The 23,101-nt window shown below is 41.9% G+C and overlaps 1 protein-coding gene across 4 annotated transcripts in view; it reads right to left on the bottom strand.

Annotated features, from left to right (window-relative positions):
* Positions 1–16,135: 16,135 nt before the first annotated feature.
* The window catches only part of ARNT2 (aryl hydrocarbon receptor nuclear translocator 2), a 67,071-nt gene continuing 60,105 nt past the window's right edge, over positions 16,136–23,101 (bottom strand). For all 4 annotated transcript variants that reach the window (XM_072148477.1, XM_072148475.1, XM_072148478.1 and 1 more), the window contains 7 exons: positions 21,586–21,658; positions 21,384–21,510; positions 19,576–19,672; positions 18,126–18,252; positions 17,713–17,878; positions 17,355–17,491; positions 16,136–16,941 (listed from right to left, as the gene is read on the bottom strand). In XM_072148477.1, coding sequence (XP_072004578.1) covers positions 16,843–16,941; positions 17,355–17,491; positions 17,713–17,878; positions 18,126–18,252; positions 19,576–19,672; positions 21,384–21,510; positions 21,586–21,658 — 826 coding nt within the window. In that variant the 3' untranslated portion in view covers positions 16,136–16,842. The remainder of the gene's footprint in view (positions 16,942–17,354; positions 17,492–17,712; positions 17,879–18,125; positions 18,253–19,575; positions 19,673–21,383; positions 21,511–21,585; positions 21,659–23,101) is intronic.

Raw genomic sequence — 23,101 nt, forward strand, 5'->3', positions numbered from 1 at the left:
TGTCTGCAGAGCATCTCATGTCTGTATTATATGTACTATTGTCTGCAGTGTCTGGCTGATCTTTGCTGCTAGAAATGAGCTGCTCTGCAAAGGGGCTCAGTGCTTTCTTCTCAGTTAACGCCACCTTCGGGCTGGAGTGTTTTTGCGCCAGTTTTTGCGCCTAAATTAAAAGTCGCAAATGATGAATATCATTAGGCACAGCAAAACATCTGGATTGCTAGGATAAATGAGGGAAAGCTGGGTATTTTTGCTGCGCAGCTAATTTGGCGTTTAGTCGCAAAAATGGCACAAAAACGGTGCGCCTGAATGAAAAGGCGCAAAAACAACAGAAAAAAACGATTGATACATGTGGCCCAAAGTGTGTTCTTAGATAGTTCTGCATAGAGAAGGGTTAAAACCATGAATATTAGTTGATATTATCCCTTCTCAAAATGTAGTAACATATAAAGTGAATATTTCCATTATCTGTGAGGTGCAGAAGCTCCTGTGTGCAGCAAATGCTCCCTGCAGCCTGATGGCTAAGAATCTGGATTTGGGGGGTTTAATTTCAGGGGGCTGTATCTCTGGCTCTGTGACACATAGAACCTTACTTCCTTTTTCCTATGAAAGAAGAGAGTCTCCTCTTTTATATGAATCTAAATTTGTGTTTCTAAAATGTAGGAAAACTGAGATATTAACTGTTAAACTGCCGTTGGGAGTGATTTTTATATATAAAAATGGCACCTGATATTCTCACTTTAAACCTGAATATCTCTGGATCCATAGCACCTAGAAACAAAATTCAAGATTCATTTGAAAGAAGAGATTCTCCCCTTTCTCCCAGGGGCCCTGGGCAATTGCCACCTTTGCCTACCCATAGCGCCGGCCCTGATTGCGGGTCACGTGAACCCTGGGCAACCGAACCAGGACTTCCTCTGACATCCCGTGTCCTGCTAGATGACGGTGGATAAGGGTGGTCGTGCAGTTTGCACACTCTCTCTGTCATAACCACTCCCACATCAGTGGTTGGTGGGGCAGGTGAGTCACATGACCCCTGGGTTGCAGGACTCAGGACTTCTTGTGACGTCGCTTGTGCTGCCTCTTTCTGGCAGATGGAGTGGGCTGCACAGTCATTACTGTTTGCTCATTCCCTCCATCATAACCATGCCCACATCAAAGTTTGGAGGGTCTGCGGTTGCCCTTGGCATGGATAATAGAGACCACTTGTACCCATCACAAAAATTCTATTATTTTTGGTTTCTGTTACTGATCTAATATATGGGTACCACTGCCCTTATAGTGTCAGATTGAGGTTGGAGCATTCTCTTTCACCTGATATTGTCCATAGACCCCATTGAAATCTCAAATGTTTTCTAGGCACATTCTAAAGGAACGCTAAATGTAGAAATAAATGATAGAAGGAATGTGGAAAAATAGGGTGAAAGTAAAGGAGGAGATGAAGGAAGTAAGGTCTGGGATTGTGAGAAGATTGGTGCTGATTCCTGCTTATTTCCACTCAAAGATAGAGACGAGTGGACCTGAAGATCTTGTTTGGGGTTCGACCGCGTGACCCGGACATATTGCCTGATTGGTCATCGAATAGCCAATCTGGCAAAATTGACACCCCTAACAACTAGCCATGGCTATAATTCTATAACTGTCATAGCCATGGCTAGTTTCTGGTTGCGTTGATTTGCTGGATTTGCCGAATATGTGTGGGTTCAGCTGCCGAACCCAAAAGATGATTGTTGGGTTTGCCCATCTCTAGTCAAGAACCATTATTTTTGGACATACAGTATTTTAGGGTCAATAAGTTTTATTGAACATAATATAACAATGATTTACAGACATTAGAACTAAGCTTGTACCAATTGTGAACATACATATCTTGCCACATTTGTGGGTGAGATTAGGAACAACTCCACCAGATGTGCATCATGATGCCCACCTCTCTGCCTCAACTAGGGACCTGAGGATACATCTGATGTAGTTGTACCAGGATGCAATACCACTGAGATAGTATTTTAATATTAAAGGGGTTTTCCCATGAACACAAGTTAGGTCCTATCCACAGATAGGGCCTAACTTGCTGATCAGTGGGGGTTTCAGTGATAAGACCCCCACAGATCATGAAAACGAAGGGTCCGATGGGGTCCCACGTAGATCTGTTGGACCCCTCGTCGCTCCAACAGAGTAATGGAGAAAACGCCTGCCCTATCCTGTGGATAGGACCTTACTTGTGTTCATGGGAAAGCCCTTTTAAGTTCCTGGAGATGACAAGATACGGACTGCTTATGGTATGCTGTCATTTAAATTGTGGTGAAGTTATTGCTGTATGGCCATGCTACTAATCATATTTATATATATATATATCATGACTAAACGATAATTTAATTTTATATTGGTCACAAAGTGTTAAATTGAAAATGGAGATTGGTTGGGAGGAGCCGAGTAATGTGATCATAGCTGTGTTTAGTCATTGTATTGTACAAACATCTGGAGCCTGTGTGCTCTGCCGGCTTTATACTGTAAAATGTCACAAAAGTAGCTCATTCATTCATTCATTGAAACTTTGTGCTCCTGCACAGCTTCGCCCACGTCCCCCACATGTGATAACTTCCAATTACAACACTGAAGAAATAAATATAGAACAGGGACACTTCCTGACCATAAGACATGACTGCTGTAAATTGTAGACATCTTTGATTCTTCTGTTAGACAAAGAGGTTTTTCTTTCAGATCAATTAGATGTCTTTTTTTTTTAATCCGCCCAACAGTTAAGAAAATATGGCCCCTGAGGCTTATATGTAAATTCACCAAAGTGCAGCACACACTGCAATTAGGAAATCTCTTTCACACAAAACAAAGATTTTTTTATTTTTTTTTTACATGGAGCTGTTTACATGTAATTGTGTATATTACAATATGGTTAATTCCACTTCAAATCTGATTTGGATTTAGTGTAATGTAAATTGATGGGTCAATTGGCAAATCCACAAGCAAATCGGAATTAGGCGATTTAGTGTCAGATTTTTATGCAGATAAGTTTGCAGATTTCGATCAGGACAGGACAGTCCTACTATGTTCATTTACTCTAATTTAACTGCAAATATAACTAGATTTCATTGGTCCTGGACAGCGATGATCTCCAATTTGAGAGCCACAGATTGTGTGGTGGATTAAGTGTCCTATGGACCCTGGTCTGTACACACGACTAGGGCCCCCCCCAGCGTCCAAACCAACATGTGTCCGGGTCTTAGAAATTAAGTATCACGGTTACACCTGCGATCCTCGGTATGGATTGAGGGAGTACCCGTGCCTGCTGCTGCGGTCCCCGCTCCCCCAGCTCTCACTTACCTCTCCTGGCTCCGGCCTGCACTCTTGCTCCCAGCTTGTAGGCCGCATGCTTCTTTCATGCAGTCGCGTGCTCCTGCCACTAGAGGGGACGTGCGCGGACTTCTCCCAGCGTCTTAAAGGGCCAGCTCTGGCATTCCTGGCTCGGCTATATAGCCTGGCGACTCCCAGCGTTCCCTGCCGGATCTTCAGGTCATTCTACTGGAAAGAAAGCCTTCCTGAGCGTTTCCAGACGCCTCTTTGTGTTTCCATGTTCCTATGGTGATTCCCATGTTCTGTGGTGTTCCCGTGTTTCTGTTGTCCCGTGGTCCTGCCTGCCTTCCCGTGGTCCTGCCTGCCTGCCTTCCCGTGGTCCTGCCTGCCTGCTTTCCCGTGGTCCTGCCTGCCTGCCTTCCCGTGGTCCTGCCTGCCTGCCTGTGGTCCTGCCTGCCTGCCTTCCCGTGGTCCTGCCTGCCTTCCCATGGTCCTGCCTGCCTGCCTTCCCGTGGTCCCCGTGTCCCTACCTTGGCTGCCACCGTGGGCCTAGTCGCACCCGCGGAGCGACCTAGTGAATCCCCGCCGCAGCAAGACCATCCCGCTTTGTGGCGGGCTCTGGCGAAGACCAGGAGTTCACTTAGACTCCACTCCCGGGTGCGGCTAAGGTTGTTATCTCCCGCGGTGGTCCAGGGAGTCCACTTACTTAGTCCTAAGGAACTATTCCCCTGAAACTGTGATATTAAGTATTACTCCATACCCTTACTCTTGCACTGTTCATAAAAGTAATTTAATGATGAACTTCAAACCTGCTCTTATAACCCATCTATCTAGGAAAGCCAATCGAATTCCCTACTGCATGAAACCCTCCACCCCAACTACCATACAGACCAGATCTCCCAGACAGTGTAGAAGATGTGGATCCTGCCCCTGGCTGCCCGGCGTCTGTGCTCTGCAGCTGAACTCCCCCTCATACTGTAAATACTTATAAGAATGAAATGTCCACAGCAGATGCCCTTTTACAGAAATGTCCACAGCAAAGCCCCCCTAAAAAGAAATGTCAACAGCAGAGCCTCCTAAAAAATAAATGTCCACAGCAGAGCCCCCCCCCTGTAATGAAATGTCCACCTCTGATGCTCCCTTTAATAAAATACATATATAAAAAAGATCGAAGCCTGCACTGAATAAGAGCAACTGCAAACAGTAACTAGCTTTCTCAAAGCAAAAGGTTCTGAATAATAATCTACCTGTATGATGTAGCTGAGATAGAGCATGAAGGTGAAAATGAAGGTGCGCAGGACTCCAGTATCGTAGAGTTCTCCAGTACTTCCATTTCACTTAGCTTCTCTCACACCAATTTTTCAAGATGTTCAAGGTCTCAGGATACCAGATAAAAAAACATTGGTGGATAATCCAAAAGTTTAAAATCTACATGAACTTTCACAAGGAGCTAAGTGAAATGGAAGTACTGGAGAACTGCAAGATTAAAAGAGTCCTGTACACCTTCATTTTCACCTTTAAGCTTCATTTCAGCTACATCATACGGGTAGATTATCATTCATATCCTTTTGCTTTGAGAAAGCTAGTTACTGTTTGCAGTCACCCTTATCCAGCGCAGGGTTTGATCTTTCTGTCTATGTGTTTTATACAGTTTTGGGGAAGAATTAGGGGGTTTACCCCTCGAGAGAAACCAGCGAAGGTTTTCACATTTATACAAGCTTCATTTTATAGGGTCTTCCGTGCCGGTAAACCATATTTTGTTTCTTTAATAAAATGTCCACAGCAGATGCCCCCTTTTACATAAATGTCCACAGCACAAATCCCTGCCTCTATACTCATCTTCTTCTCCCTGGAGCTCCATCTTCTCCTCTTCATGCCTGCGTGGCGTGCACACACTCTGACATCACGCGTCCGCAACACCACCGCATCATAGTGTATGCGCCCGGGCCGAAAGAAGAAGACTCCGCTAGGGGTCAGGGAGAAGAAGTCACAGGTGAGTATAGATTTTTCATTAAAGACTGATGGCGGATCTTTATATAGGGCCCAGGTATACTGCCTATATGAAGAGTGAAGGTCCGCCATTGGTTCGATGCTGCTGTAGCAGTATAATTATAGGAATTTTTTGGATTTCAACCTATTACCTATAATTTCTAGAATTCACTTTTTAATGTGTGATCTTGCCCATTTACCTAAAAACATTGCTTCCAACGTAATGTGCAATTGAGAAGAGACACTTTAGAGGCTACAGTAGAGCAAGGATTTTTTTTATTGCATCAGACTTGTGTTTCTGGCATCTACAGAATCAGAGATACAGAGTGTTAAAGAAATTGTCAGGAACTGGATCTTCATCTGCAGCTCAGATTTCCAATTATGCCTTAAACAGTCTGTATCCTTGGTTCTGTGTCTCAAATAACCATAAGCCTGCTGCAATCTGAATGAGTATATTATGGCAATACAGGTAATATAGAACCAAAGTTATGGGAATCTGACGTGAATCTCCGCCTCCAGCTATTAAACTTGACTCATCCCTGCAAAAGATGACTGTTCTCTGCTCATTTTCATATTACTTTGTAGGGGTTTTTTTCTATAGATTAATGGTCAAGATGTCTTGAGTTTTTAAGGACATGTCATACATAGGGAAAAATCAAATGAACGGGTCCCTTCAACCATGTACATAAGCCTTAAAAATATTACCCAGCAATTGTTATTGGAGAAAAGACTTTTATCTGTGAAATTATTTTGTCACTTATGTAGATAATTACTTTCTAAGTAGTGGCTTTAGAAAAGCAACCTATGGAGCACTGTGCAGCCACCTCCATCAGCAGTACGTATATGGGCAAAGGCCATCAAGTTCATCTCAGATGGATGTCAGACAGGATTCATGCTTTCTATCCCGGATCATTAGCAATCCCTCATTAATCTTGTTCCATTTACACACAAAACATTTACCGTTAAAAATAAAAACAAGAATTGCTAAATGTTCCATAAATAACTAGTGTTATGCAAGCAAGAATACATCTTCACCCAGATCAACAGCTTGCTGAGCACACTGTGTACCAACATGACACATCCATGTATCCTCACAACCAGTCCTGCTCCCTCGCTTGACAGAGCGGAGCCCATCTGAACACAATTCATGTGCCATAAACGACTGCAGGCGAATAATACGAAGAAGGAATTCCAAAAATGAATCTTCCTTCTGCATTCAGTCTAATACAAACACATAGCAAATAGAACAAACACAAAAACTATCTGCAACAATCTATTTATGTAGTTATACAAAGTACAAGGGGTACCAAAAACAACCGTATTGGGGAACAATAATAATGGCCAAGTCACATGAATATGTAGACAGAGTGCAAGGGGTACAGGGAACAATCTATTTAGATAGTTATACAAAGTACAAAAGGTACTAGTACTAATAACAATAGTAGTGAGGACCAAGTCATGAAAAGTACTAGTAAGTTGTTTGGTAAAGCAACCAGCTAGTCTAAAGCAGCTTACAATTGTGAAGTCTCTAAGGCTAGTGAGACGCATCCACCCAATACTATCCGTCCTACCTGCAGCTATTTCTCTAGATCCAGCCATGTACATGCATGCTCTGCCAGCTGGGGCATGGGCACTGAATAAGAGAGGGGAGAGCACAGCTACTAGATTCCTGTAGCTACAGCTTATCTCTCAGAGAAAGTGTCAGGACTGGAGGTAGTGGATCCTATGGACCACTGTGGACGATGACACAAGCCGACACCTAGTACTGGAGTCTAAGTGGCACCCGGTTTTCACCAGAGCCCGCCGCAAAGCGGGATGGTCTTGTTGCAGTGTGGTACCACCAGGTTGTTTCACAGACGCGACTTTGTCTGCGGTAGCGGCCAAGGGAGGATACAGATTTGGGAGGCAGAAGTGTGGTCGGAGATAGAGGTTAGGACAGGCAGCACAGGATCAGAATCGGGGACGTAGCGGAAGGTCAGGACAGGCAGCACATGAGCGAGGTCAGGAACGGAATCACGGTCACAACAGAAAATCAGGATGATCGCACAGGGCATTAGACAAGCTTTCTCTAAGGCTATGAGGCACAAAGATCCGGCAGGGAACACAGGAAGGGGCTGGGAATTTACCAGGACCCTATGAATGATTTTATGAATGAACCATAATACTACAATGTTTATGTTTACATCTTTGACGTCAGAGCATTGGCATCTCGCGCCAAAAATTACCTTTATAAACCATATGTTCTTCCACTTCTCTGAAGCTATATGTAACTGATGAAGAGCCTAGTACAGGCTCGAAACACGTTTTACACAGCTTAACAATAAAACTAATTATATTAATAATACTACTAAACGGAGTTATTGGCGCCGATGACCAACCTGGAACACACCACAACCAACTGTAAACCTAAGCAATAAGGTCCTAAAGCTGTATGCAAAAGACCTGTGAGATGTCCAATGAGTCATTAACATATTCAAGCTGTTCGGCTTATTCATGAGTGGGAGGCACAGCCACACCCCCCAGTGCTTGACTGACAGCCTGTATAATGCTGTAATGGCTCCTCCATGTGCTTCCTGATGCTGGAGGCCACATCCCCTGCAGCCTGTGTGTGTATAGGAGAGATACAATAGGTGTTCTCCTTAAGGAGACATTGCCAATTAAGGCCACCTTAAAGGCGTGTGGAGACTGAAAGCCATAGATGCTCCAATAGGGAATTCTGGGAAAATTGCAAATAAGTTTTCCAAGGTGTTAAATGGAAAACAATGCCTCCTTTTGCTACCTTGAAAGGCAGCCCTCTTAGGAGAGATACAACAGCTCCAGGCAGCCATGTTATAGCAGAACATGTCATGTACTTGTGTAGCTGATGTCTGTGTCTCTGGAGGAGATGATGTCTGTGTTAGGAGGATGCAGCATGTCAGCAGATGCAGCACACACACCAGCAATGCTTTACTATACATTACACACAGACATGAGCAAGGGGAGGGGTAACAGGAGTGACATTACTGCCTCTGACCATGTGACCAGCGTCATTTACATAATAAAGAATAGATGATTTTATAATCATAAATGCATCCACTGCAGTTCTGTTCCTATCATTATCACATCATGCACTGGCGCACAATCATAAATTTCCCCCATTGCCTGTTGTTAGGGGTGGATCAGTAACAATCACTAAATGCAAACCTATGTACACAAAACTCTATCATATAAGTCATAAAAGCTCTAAATAGTCTCCAAAATAATTTCCTAACCTTTGTGAGCGCAGTTGGAGAAAACACTGGATATTGTGAAAAACTGCAGTCAACTAAAAACGCAGTAAAACTGGCAAATTAGACTTGGGGGTGGCATACATATACCCCTTATTTTAATCTAATAAGAGTCAATTATCCAAAACTAGAAGAACATACACATAGATACATTTTTCCTCCCAGTTGAGATACATTTGACAACAACTTCCCCCTTAAACCAGTCAAATTCTGCCTATATTTCTGGTGTATTTGTGATGGTGGACTTTTGGTTGGTGAAATAATGATTTCTGTAACGTTGTGGAAAGTCATTACTGCCTGGAAAACCTAATCTAATCTAAAAAGTCTATGTGGAACTTGATTTGTAGAGGGCAGGGAGCCCAATTTAGTTTAATATAACACTGGCATTTAATGAATTCCACTGTTCTAAGTTCCAGCCATTCAAAGGGAAACACATCTGTCTAGTTGCACTTCACAGGGATAACTGAGATAATCCTATATGCTTAGTTTGTGGCCATCTCCAAGGATACACATCACAATATTAAAACCAGTGCAGTATTTCTTGGTGCTAGAAAACTAATCAAAAGACTACAAACTTTCCAGACCAGGAGATGTCAAGGAACATAAAGAAACGTTCATAAAATTTTTCTCCTGCTTGTTTTGTTAATGAGGCAACATAATGCTTACCATACCCATAGACCCTTTCATCAACTAAACGATCCAATGTTTTCTGCCGCCCAACAACTGATTCATGTACAAGATACAGCTCTATTTTTAGTTTACGTTGCTGCTTTTGTGCATACAGATTTTTCTTAAAGCAGAAGTTTACCTATCGAACTTAAACAACAAATCTGACCCACTAAAAAGTGTTTTCCGAAACGTGTAGTCCACCATTTGGTCTCCTCACTACCCTATGTTTATTTCCATATTTTCATGTTGTATGACAACTTATTTTTCAATAAATGTGACAGGGCTTATACTCTACGTGGATTCCGTTCAAAGCTGGAGTTTGTCAATTTGTTCAAGTATACTCGGAGCCGAGGTCTTCCGCTGCTCACAGCACCACGCAAGGACTACATGTTTTCTCTGTTTTTTGGACTTTCTGATGTTTTTTTCTCTAACAGCAGACCCACTGTCTTGGGGTTGTGCTGGACTCTGACCTCTCCTTTGCACCGCATATTCAATCTCTTGCTCCCTCTTGCCACATGTATCTCAGAAACATCTCCAGAATCCGCCCTTTTTTTACAATGGAAACCTCTTAAATGCAAATTATTGCTCTGATCTGGACACTCTCGTCTGGACTACTGTAACTTCCTACTAATCAGTCTTTCACTAAATTCTCTCCTCTTCAATCCATTCTTAATGTAGCAGCCCATCTTTCAGTCCAGATGCTACACAGATGCCTCCAGTCTGTGCCAGTCACTGCACTGGTTGCCCGTCTCCTTCCAAATACTGTGTAAAGGAATCACCCTCATCCATAAAGCTCTGCACAATGCTTCATCTCCCTTCAGCTCTTTGTCTATAGCCCAACCCTTGCGCTTCGATCTGCCAGTGATCTGAGACTGATCTCTACCTTGATTCGAAAATCTCACTATATGCCGAATTAATACATCTCAGAACTGACAACAGTTTCTTTATTGTAAACTGAAATGCCCTTCACGATCTACAAAATATTAGGAAGGAGGTTGATATCAGGCCCCTAACCTTTTTATTTTATTTTGTACCCATGTATATTTCATCTCCACTATTGAAGAGTAAAGCCTGGATGATGTTAGCACCATAAAACATTCCTTAGTTATGAATAGAAGAATTGTGTATGAGACGATTCATCTTACTGTCTGGTACAATGTATTGGAACAATATGACAATGCTGAAATAAGGTTTAACAAAAAACAAATGGCCATCTTGTTGACAACAATGGGGTGATTCATCAGTAGGTATATTCCATCCACACCTAGGAGTGTCTAATATCATGTGCCTGACGCTCTTGTTATTTATGAATAAGAGGTAATGACGGCAGAATAGAAACCACTAGTGTGTGTTGCCTTTATCCTTGTATAACATCAATCGGCACATACCGCACAGTGGGGCTCATTTACTAAGGGTCGCTTACAACCTTTTCTCAGACTGTGCAACTTTTTTTGGGCTAAAACGGCTTGCACAGGTATGAGAAGTGTGTGTGCTGGGATTGTGTCACACGCGACCCTTTTGTGGCACAGCTGCGCTGGCTTCCATGCAACACAAATTAGGGGGCGTGCCCGCACCCAATGCGACTGAACCGGACCAAGTGCCTTATTTAACTTTTAAATTGTGACGCAAGCCGTAGCTCTAAGATGCACCACTAAAAAGATGGTGAACTCTGTCAGACCTGAGCAGGAAGCAACAAATTCATGATTTTGGGCGCACGTTCTTAGTGAATGGCTGCACTCTGCATTGTGGGCGGACAACGCACTTTCTGTGAACTCCAGTGACCGGGTATGTAAATGTGCCCCTGTAAGTCCCAGTTCTGATAATTGTGGACAGTACCTTGTTCAATAAAAAAAGGTTTTTTGACTTTTGACCAGGAACAGATGGAACAATTCCGGCTATGACAAAAAGCAATTTTCTCATGCAGCATACAGATAGGATTTCTATGAATCCCATACACAAAACAGTAAGGGAAATGTTTCTCTGCAATTTTTTTTGGCGCATTGGTGGATCTTTGTGTTTTCTTTGAGTCAAAGACTTCCTCTATTTTCTCTAGTGTTTCGTCTGATATATCATCCAAATCCATCAGTTGAGGTCTAAAAAATGCAACAATTTAAAAATTGCCGTAGGAAAGGGTTGTATGGGTTGTGCAAATAAAAGTTGCAAGAAGACTAATGACCTTAAACCCTCGAATGCCAGATTTAAAAAGAAGGAGAACCCACCATGATAAATCTGATGGGCAGAAAAACACAAATAAAAGATGGGTGCACAATTCCTGCCTATTGATAAACGATCCCAGTAATATAATAATACTTTATTGTCCCGAACGGGAACTTAAAGTGTCACATCCGCAATACGCCGATTTAACAAAGACATCACATATTTGGAACTCACATAAAACCACATACACCATAGAAGGGAAAGAGAACACAGGTACATATAAATATGCATTACACCGATTTACAATAAATAGTTAAATGGATTATTAAAAGTAATTAAATAGTACCCTCCAGTTACATTTCTTGGAGTCATTCAGCATGATCCTTTCATATTCTACCCCTGATCGCTGTATTTGACAGCTCGAGAGCGGCCGGTATAAATGTCTTCTTAAATCTCTCCGACCTGCATCGCATAAGAAAAAACCGGGAACTAAAACCACTAGTCTGTGCCTGCAGCACGCCATGCATTGGATGGTCACTGTTATTTCTAATTTTATCCAATTTTTTGAGTATCCCACACCGTACTAGTTTCTCCCATTTTTCAAGGGGCGAGCCCACTATCGAGGAGGCTTTCTTAATTATCTTATCCATCCTCTGACAATCCCTACTAGAGATACAGTTGCCCCAAGCTTCTAAGGCAAATGCAAATGCACTCATCATAACCGTGTTATAAAAACCTACCATCATGGTCCTTGGGACGTCAAATGCCCTTAGTCTACGTAAAAAAATAGATTGCTATTTGCTATATGCTGCTATTGCTATATGCTGCAGCTTAGCCATCAGTGGTTACCAACAAATATATATCAAAAGGACTCTGAGCATTAAATGGGCCCTGGGCCACATCCCACCCACTATGGATTTTTGAGCAGCCCCGGTGGTCATGGGGGTCCCGTCAAAGATACTTACCTGGCAGAGCGGGGTCTGCTGACTGCTCATGCAGTGGCAGGGCATGGAGAACTACACTCCCTGTTCTGCCACTTTTCAGAGTTCCCAATGACGTCACTGTATCACCGGCGCTGGGCGCCTTACCACAAGATAGAAGAATGGAGAGATCAGACCAAAGCAAAGGTAAGTATTCTTTTTTTTAATTACTTACACTGCCATAAGTAGGGGAGAATGGAATTGGGGGCATAATGGGAGGTGGCATGATGAGAGGGGGAACTATAATGGGGACATAATGAGAGGGAAATCTCTAAAGGGGTCATAATGAGAGGGGGCACTATAAAGGGGGCATACTAGAGGGAGCATTATAGAAGGGGGCATAACGAGACGGGGCATAATGGAGGAAGCATTATAAAAATGGGCATAAGGAGAGGGGGCGGCGTAATAAGAAGGGGCATTAGTTATTGAGCAGAACTAATAGAGTCAAATATATTAGTCAGGCCCTCCAAAACCATTTCAATTTTGTATGTGGCCCCATAGAAAAATGAATTGCCCATCCCTGCTCTATTGGCATAGATTACATGTAGCAAGTATAGTCTATGGCCATTTCATTGTATTGGTTTTGTTTTTGTGACCCCTGATTTTATACATGTTTTTCTGTTGCAGCCAGCAAAGGTCTATTGTAAAGGTTGATTTCCACACTATGATCCACAACAATATGTGGTATGTCACTGTGATCAAAAGGTTTCTGCTGTACAACGTATGGTCTCAAGTGCATTTTCTGGGCTGTAAGTAACTGGCCATGTGCCATTGGTTGCCTCCCGCCAATGTCCACCAAACTAGTTCTAGTTCCTGGTGCCCACTGGAAGGCTATAGGACAGTTAGTTATTTGCAGTTTGTGCTTGTACACAACAATGGTAGTGCGCACGAGGCCTTAGTATGGGATTGACGTAAATGCCATACACTGGGGCTTATTTAATAAGGGTCGTGGATCACACTTTCATCGAATTTTCCGACGTTTTTGGGTTTTGCACGACTGTGACAGGTATTTAACAGGGGTCTGTGCTGGGATTGTGTCGCACGTGATCGGATTTTGGCACAGCAGCGCTGGCTTGCATGCGACAGAAATTGGGGTGGGGAGGGGTGCCATCGGACGATCCGACTGATTCGGACTGAGTGCGGGATTTTACTTTCAAATGGTGTCACAAAACAATGCACTTACATGCACCAGGAAGAAGAAGGTGAACTGACCTGAGCGGGGAAGCCACAAATGTAGGATATCGGGCGCACGATGTTAGTGAATCGCAGACAATGCACTTTCTGTGAACTCCTCGGACCGGGTAAGTAAATGTGCCCTACTATGTTTAATGGTGCCCTATAAGGATCAAAAGGTTCTCAAATCGCTTCACCTATTCTGCTGCTACACCAGACTTATATAGAAATTAGGAGCTTGGTTGGATGCTTTTCGGTCCAGTAGATCCACTTTACTAATTGATGTGCAGTTTACCAAATATTCAGACCCATCTCTTGTCAGTGAGGTGTGAACTTACCATGTATCCAATAAACGTCATCACCATTGTTGATATTCCCATTGACTCATTGTTGGGGCAATATGCACAGTGTTTTCTTTTACATTTCCTCCTCGAAATTTATTAATGTTATTTATGAGCAAGATGATTTTTCACATGAGGGTGTAGAAAGGAAAATAGCCCATAAGTGCACCTCAGGGACCGGATTACTTTTCTGTGAGGAGAACAGTAACCTGAGTCAGCACCAAGAATCGGATATAAAATGGAACAATGGATTACATGAAGAAACATGACTCAGAGTCAGATAATTGTCCCCTTGTAAGATCCCATAGTGTTAATAGGCTGACATAACAATGGAGCGCTGCTTTACCTCACTGCGGTGTTACATTCGTAATTCATAGGATGAAGGAAAACAATGTGTGTTTTTCCACCGGAGAACGTTCCAAATTCTCTCTGGGAGGGTTCAGGAACCCAAAAACAATCCATGCTGAGAGGAAGAAGGAGGACGTAGCTCAGGGGTTGTTTGCTCTCTTGTATTCATGTAATGGACAATACTGGGCACATATTGACACAACTGGTATGGAGCGTGCCCACTACCTGTGAAGTGTGCCCGCTACTGGTTGGTTCTCTATTTTCCACGCTATATTTTTGTGGAATATCTTTTGCGTCGGACCATCTAGAACAGTGATGGCAAACCTTTTAGAGGCCGAGTGCCCAAACTACAACGAAGACCCGCTTTTTTTATCGCAAAGTGCCAACACAGAAATTTAATTTGTGATTTATACTCCCTTCTCTGTCAGTTTTCATTGATACCAGCCCCTGAGGCACCAATAAAGCAGAAAATAGTCCCAGGTAGCACTGTCGTTTTAAAATACCTCTGTGCACAGCAAGTCCTGGGCTGTCTGGGACTGCAGGAAGATACCTGGAGTCATCTCTGGTGATGGCCTGAGTGCCCACAGAAAGGGCTCTGAGTGCCACCTCTGGCACCAGTGCCATAGGTTAGCCATCACTGATCTAGAACCTTTCATTATTTTGTACATTCTCTTTTCTGTCGTATTTGTTTTCTCACATGTCTATTATTTACATTATGTTTTGTACAAGATTTGTGTATATTATTAGCTGATGACATGTTGTATATGGATATATCTGCACACAGCTGAGTCAGGGTGAAAATAAACAGCAGAATTGAGCAATATGAGAATTCTTTGTGTATTTGAGATGATTGAATGTAAATTTTTGATGTTAACCCTTTCAATATGGGCATAACTGCTTCTAGAAAGTGGTATTTTAGCTAAGTGTAGACACTAGTACTGTATGTCTTTGTCCTATATTAGATAAAGCATATTTCTTTTTTCTGATTTACTGTGCAATATCAGGTTCATTTGGGTTAATGTAGCACTGAGGAATAGGTTTCCCTTTCCCACCCCGGAAAACGTATTTACATATTCCTTCTCCTGATCATTTGTTGGATAATGGTGGCATCATTAGTTGCTATGAATATTGCTTTGTATTACTAAAGTTTAATATTGTCAAATAAGTTATCTTGTATTTTAAAGGGAACCTGTCACTAAATTTTTCCTAAATACAGCTAGTAATAAGTTTCCATAGAGCTCTATTAACTAAATGCCACGCTTCTTTTAGCTAAAAACGGTTTCTCTCACATCCCCATACCATCTGCTTTGTCATATGGGGCATGTCCTGCTTGGCCAAGTCCAGCGGCCCCTCCCGTCCTAATTTGCTTCTACTCCTCCCTAAGCCCCATTCCGCACCCCATGTCATGTGATCAGGGTGATGTTATCTAAAGTCCTTTATCAATTGATAAAATCTACCCCATGTATGTATCTGTATAAAATCTCAGCATGGTTCCATGGACTTCTACCCCTCCCAGTTCCCCATGGAGACATGTTGTGATTTCATGTAATCAGATACTTAAATGGGCTAGATTTTATAAATGTTAGTGGATAAAGGACATTAGATGACATCACCCTGGTCATATGACATGAAGTGCTGAATGGTGAGAAGGAGGCAATGCTCATGTGGAGGAGTAGAAGGAGGTGAGGACGGCTGGGGCCAGGTAAGATAACATAGTAGATTTTATGGGGATGTGAGGGAAACTATTTTTTTGTTTATAGGGCTCTATGGGAACCTGTCACTACATGAATTTGCGAAAATTGTGGTGACAGGTTCCCATTAAGGACAGTGCATAAGTTCCTAAAAAGATGATTACACTTGTAAAACATAATGATGCAACAACACATCAATAAACGATTCACAACCCTTTGTAACAAGTGAAAACATGGCCACTATGACCTTTTAATGTAATGACGTCAGCAAAACACTGCATAGTCAGAGTATGCAATGTAAGAATTAGTACAGGACATTCAGTAGTACAAAATACACAATGTTTACGCTTCACAGAACATAACAGCTCAACAGTTAAGTAACCAATGTCTGGCCATTGTAAAAGCCGTATTAGGATTGCCCAGTTCTATTCGGATTATTGAAGAGTCTGGAAAATGATCGGACAAAGGATCCGTAGGATAGACAGATCCTGGTGAGGGAATGATTCACAAAATACAGTGGAGACAGACAAATGATTCCTAGGTCACATATAAAATACATTCTAGGCCTCTTCATTTGATTCCCAGTTATATGATGCCAGAATTGGAGCAGTCACTGTGTCATATAATAATACACCAGTGGATTGCAAGGAATTTGTGATCTTGTACTTTCATTTCAATAACATGAGGCTGTCTGTATCTTAGAAGTAACACTGTTGGTTCTTGAGGCCGCAGCGAGCTCATATGAGGCCTTCCAGCTGGTGAGAGATGGGGATGTACATTGGTTTTACAGACAGACATGGCAGATGTTTCCCATTGGAAGGGAGCAAGTATAAGTGCAGAGATAATACTGTCTCTGGTCTTCACAGTCTTACAATACAAAGCTGATACAAGTAACACAGAAAAGGAGATTTCTTCAGAGAAATTACTCAGAAAAAGGTGGAAACATCCCCAGGTCTGCAAAGTCTTCAATGTTGTAGTTCCCAGTTCCTTGGGTGGGATCTCCAGACATAGGAAGCATATCCTGGGGATAGAAAAGATTTACACTTAAATCCTGATTTATCCCTCTAATCTGTGTCCCAGGTCAAAGGCTGTCTGATGAAAACTTGTAAAATAATAAAATAACTTATATATATATAACTTACTGACCCCTGTTGACACACAATCAGCCGTTTGCTGGCCGCAGCAATGAGCTACTTCAGCTGCTGTGACCAGTTACTGGCTATGCCTGTACCAGAAGCCAAAAGGACATTTGCAGTGTAATATAGGGTTATATAGACGCAGTTGGGATAAATGAACATCACTCCTCCTCCTACTTACCTTGAGGAGCACAGATCAAAGTTAATCCATAACATTCCCGTTCCCTAGAGCCTGACCGGCAGTGACTGATATCACCACCATAGTGGTCGTATTGTATATTGAGGGACAGCACATTACCTGGAAGACTTCTGCTTGACCCGGCTGCTGATGGGAGTGTTGGTCATTGCTCTGCTGATTATGATGTTGGCTCTGCCACTGAGACCAGACTTCCGATGCCCGTCCCTGGAACTGGCTACCGCTCTGCCCAGTTTCGGCTGCACATAATGATGAGATAAATAGATGAGCCAAGCAACAAACTATGGCAGAATTTACAACGCACAAGTTTTACACTGAGAACATTGCCTCTTATCTTATAAATATGCATTCAAAGGTTTTTTTTTTTCCTGTCAACACATCATTTACAGTTTGCCAAAATCTATGTAATTTTTGCTGCTTCAAGAAATATCTCACAAATCTTCTGAGAAGGCTGACTTACTGAATGCAGCGTTCCTTCCTCCCAGGCTGGAGTAGGCATTTCCGCTGGGGGATGACGTGGCAGGGCTGGACAGCGGGCTATATGTAGAAGGGTCTGACGTATACGTGTGGCTCGTTCCGATGCCAAATGGAGAAGTTTGAGCTTTTCCAGATTGTGGTGTAATTTGCTGTGTAATACACAATACATATTTGTTTTAAAGTAACCCAGAACCTGACTCTTCACAATTAAACAAGAGTGGGACCACACAATTTCCCCTCTAAACGTTCAAAACAGCCCCCTTCCTGGAATAAATGGAATATAAAGCCATAAAAGAGACATGTCATATAACAAATATATGAAAAGGCAAGCAACATTTCAGAAATATCAACATACTATACAAGACCATTCATACAAACACTTCGTAGTGACAATACCTGTCCTTGGAATGGCGGACGGCTTCCCGTCCAAACTTGTCCAGCATTTATCTGGCGTGATATCTGGGTTAAGTTCTGTCCGGTGCCTGTTGGAGACTGGATTTCATTTACATGGACTACTGAAGAGCTGAAATAATAAAGTGGCAAAAAAGAGCATGTCCTTCATTATAGTGATCTACTTCTTTAAGCAATGTAGCGCATTCTAGATGATTGATTGTAAGCTGAAACAAGCAGGGACCTCCTCCTATTGTTGACTACTGCATTAGGGTCCTTTTACACGACCATATGAAAGTGGCCGTATGCTATCTGTACCGTGCCGTTTATATACGGGTAGCATTGGTCACATTCATTTCAATGGGCAATACAGCCATCTATTTATATAGCTGTATATACGGATTCATAGAGCACAAAAATACAGGACTGGAGAAATCATACGTTCGTGTGAAAGGGGCCTTACTCTGTAATATCTTATCTTGTTTGTATATGAGCACCATGATCTATTAAGCGCTACATTATATAAAGATTGTTTTTGATATATATTACATGATGTAGTATAATATAAAGTTTATTTGTTTCAAAATTTGGTCAGAGTGAAGATATGTCAATATGTGGCTGCAACTTTGAAAAGGGTTTGCCCAATGATTGAAAAAATGAAATTACATGTAAGAAATGTATAAAATACTACACCTTTAATATGGCTGGGAAAGTAAATTGAAATATTCCTCATTTTGCTTTCATATAGAAGATATATCAAATTGTGAATGTAAATAAATAATACTATCACATATAGTGATTACATCTAAGGGGTAACATACAACAATATAGCAAATATTATGATCTAAAAGAAAGCCTCAGGTTTTTACCCTATTACTTGACTTTTCATTTGTTACTTCTTTCTCTTGTTGGTGCATCATGATTTCTGAACAGAATGATCACTGATTTAGTTGCGGTGCAAAGGTCACCAAGATGTAATCCTATGTACCTGAGATGTAAGCTGAAGTCATGGTCATTAATAGGTGACCATATTTGGCATCAGACAGTGTGCGAGCCAAACAATCTGTCAACAATCACTATAGAGATGTGGTCACTATGTCACTATTCATCTCAATGGTCTCATTAGTACATACAGACTTAAAGATAGCCAGAAAAACAAATAGTGGAGCAGCACAGTGAGCAGAGGGATCAGGGACCCAACCAAGGTGCAGACTTCAACAGACCCGACTCAAGGAATTGTGTCGGTAATCTGCAAAGAACCATGGCCTCTCTTCAACATAATCTGGAAAGAACACATAGGCAAGCAGTGCTCCTGACTAGTGTGCAAATTTATTCACCCAAGGGCAAGAGGAGCTGAAAAGTCACAGCTTGCCCTTGGGTGAATAAATTTTCACACTTCTCAGTACCCCTTCCCTATGTGTTCTTTGCGGTCTTAAGGATAGTTATAAATAAGTACCTGAAGGTCTTGCCACCGTGACCAGGTTGGAAGGGGCTACCTGTTGAATACAACTGCTGAGTGCCAGTGCCGGATCCTGATAACATCTTCTTCTCAGCTAATAGAGAGGTAGGGAAGTGGTCAGACATGCGCTTTCAGAGTTCAGTGCAGTTTTTTCTACTTTGTAACCATAAGGGTGCAGTTGCACATGCATACAAGCTCTGGGGGGGACAGCACCCAGTGTCTTGCATGCGTTACGTGTGACCACACCCTTAAAGTGTGCAGCAGGCAGATAGAGAGAGATAAGCAGTGCTGTAAGTAGTTATTGTTAATGGCAAGTCCTATAGTATAGCGATAGGTTACAATAGGGCTATGAATCAATGTATATATCAGAGAGAGCGGCTGTAGGAGCAAAGGAGTCTATACAGCACACAACTGTATTCAGTGTTAGGTTTGTATACACAGTACATGCTAAATACGGATATGGATCTCCTTAACAACATTCAGTTTACAGTGTTGCTTAGGAGAGATATTAAAATAAATCTACCACCAAAAAAAAGCATGATAAACCAGGCACACTAACTAATAGATCCAGGCAATGTGACTGTGGTAATCTTCTTATATTTGAAAGGATCCTAGGGTGTTACGGGAGTCTCGCCAAGCTGCAGCTTCACAGGCTACTACACTGTCTCTCCTCTCTGCACTTCCCCCCTCCTTGTCGGATGTCATCTCAGTACATCTTAACACAATGGGAGGGGGAAAGTGCTCCTGTGTAACAGTTTGTGAAGACAGAGCATAAAGATGATCAGGTAACTTCACCAGGAAAACCATAGCCACATCCTGGTTTATCACACTTGATTTTGAAGGTAGATTTCCTTTAACAAACTAAGTATAAAATATATAACAAAAATGTCACATCCTCCAGACACTATAATACAATTTTGCATCTATCAACACTTTGATGAAAAATATGAATATCTTTAGAGATGTTGATAGGAAGTAAGTAAATGTAAACGGATTAATTAACATAATTAATACTCTTCACCTATCCCTATGGATCTCAATGGTTGGACCCCAAACCTTCAATCACTAATAACTGATCTTATGGATAGGTGATCTATTTGTAAATGATGGGATGATCCCTTTAAGTACAGGATTTGAGGGGTTTTCTGAGGCTTCTGTTATATTACCCAGATATTATAAACACATTGAACATATATTGTTCATTGTAAAATAAATCACCCTGCACCAGTTACAGTATTTAATCTACGTTCAATACATCTTACCTCACAAACACTATATAAATAATTTACAAGCCCTCAGATCTCTTGCAGACATTCCCCCCTAATTCTATCCGAGACCCAAACCCTTGTTACCTCTGAAACTATTCAATGATGGCGACAAGCAGGCTAGCAGAAGGCACCTTGGATACGTTACATTACATTCCTTCTCAGTGAAGACTCGGCATTTGACCCTTTCACTACATTTACAAACATACATAAATGCTTATTGAAAACACACATAACTGAGATCCCCGGGGTCCCTCAATTCTATTGCATTCTCTAAACTGTCCTGATCTGAACTTGATAGGTATCTAAGATCACGTAATCCCTTTATAGAGATGTAATAAATTGTTGAAAGTAGGCAGACTGACTCTATTAGGGTCAAGATAAAAAAGATGAACATTGATAGTCCTCTAGGTACTGAGGCGTCAAGGGCAAGTGCAAGAAAATATCCTGACGACACGCAGACAGGCTGCATGCCCAATAATGAAGCTATCACTTCTAATATCGTGTGATTGTTCCCAAGGGCTAGAATGGACAACTTACAGGCCGTGATTCCAGCAAACATCTCCGCAAACCTTGGGTCCCGATCTTGAGAAAATATGGATTCTGGCTTATCGACCACAGACTTTCCTCCTTCGTGTACATTCCCTGTCAGGTTTGGGACAGGCACCTGAAATGACACTGAGCATGTCAAGGGGCACACAGCAAGAAGATGGGTTGGGAGGAATAAGTGGTAGATACCCACCTGTGACAGGTCATAAGAGGACAGGCTGTCCCTTGGATGAACCTCCAGCTCGGCCTGCTGCTGCTGGACCTGCCTGGGAAGAGAGAGACAGCTGCGGAAATACTGAAGGCTATAACACTACAGATAGTTTATCTGGAAGAGACAAATAAACACCACAGCTGCCCTAGCTGTGCCCTCTTTCCTGCAGCATAGGGTTCAAAACATAAAGCTTAAAGGGGCTCTCCATTTTCAATGGATTATTATAAACTGGAACTATTTTGCAATTGCCTAGTGCCATCAGAGTATGTTCTGTAGTGAGGGAGGAAACCCACGCAAACATGGAGAGAACATACAAACTCTTTGCAGATGTTGACCTGGATGGGACTTGAACCCAAGATCCCATAGCTGCAAGGCTGTAGTGCTAACCATTGAGCCACCGTGCTGCCCATAATGTTGTGAAAGACAGGAGGCTTTACTTCACATATCAGTAAAGGGAAAAAAAATGTAATAGATGTACAGTCAATCCCCGGGTTACGTACAAGATAGGTTATGTAGGTTTGTTCTTAAGTTGAATTTGTATGTTTTATAATTGTAACCCCAGCAAAAATAATTTTTGGTCTCTGTGAAAATTTGATTTTACAAAGTACAAATGGTCAACGCGTTCAAAAACGGCATATCACAACAATAAGAAACAGATGGATGCGCATGAACAGGCCCAAATATGTGTAAAAAATCAATAACTTTATTTGTAATCACATATGAACAACAGGGAATACACAAAAATCATAAAACACACATACGCGGACCCCACGCGTATCATCACGCCGTGTTGACTTCCTCAGGGGTAAGTGAAAAAACATGATACCATCTGTAAATAGGGTGTTCGTAAGTAGAGGACGGCCTGTGTATTGGTAAATTATCTCCTGCTGACACGCTTACACACACATTGCAAAATGCATGAGGTAAAGAGGCCAACCCCTTTAAGCATTAATATTATTATTAAGCATTTGTGGTTCACATGGACAACATCTAAAACAAATGAGAATGACAAAAATTGAACTGAAAATTCACAAGTTTCCCGATAAGAGTTAAGACTAGAGAGTCCGCACATGTGGAGGTCCCAACTCCGATATTTTTGACAAGTCTAGTTCAAGACCAATAAATGTGTATTTAAAATGTAGCTGCCAAACTTATTTATTAAATAGTCTCAAACCTCTTGTAATGTTTTATAGCTATTGGAAGTCATCTTGTATTTCAGTGATGTGGACATCAGAACTTTAAATGGTCTCTTTGCAGACCTTTTATATACTTGGGGGCAATGTAATTGCTTACAGACTGTATATAACATTTCATACTGAATCTTTACTGTGTGCTTTAATACACATCAATACATGTCTATTTGGGAGGGGAAGAAACCCTCTGCATGTTGCTCTCTATTATTTTGAGGATCCAAATCTTTTAGCTATTCAATATAGCAGTGATGCAGCTTGTGGGGGTCTGCAGCCCCACATTACAAGGAAGATTTTTGTTTGGATCA

This window comes from Engystomops pustulosus, chromosome 4 (genome assembly GCF_040894005.1).
Source record: "Engystomops pustulosus chromosome 4, aEngPut4.maternal, whole genome shotgun sequence".
In the NCBI taxonomy this organism is placed as follows: Eukaryota; Metazoa; Chordata; class Amphibia; order Anura; family Leptodactylidae; genus Engystomops; species Engystomops pustulosus.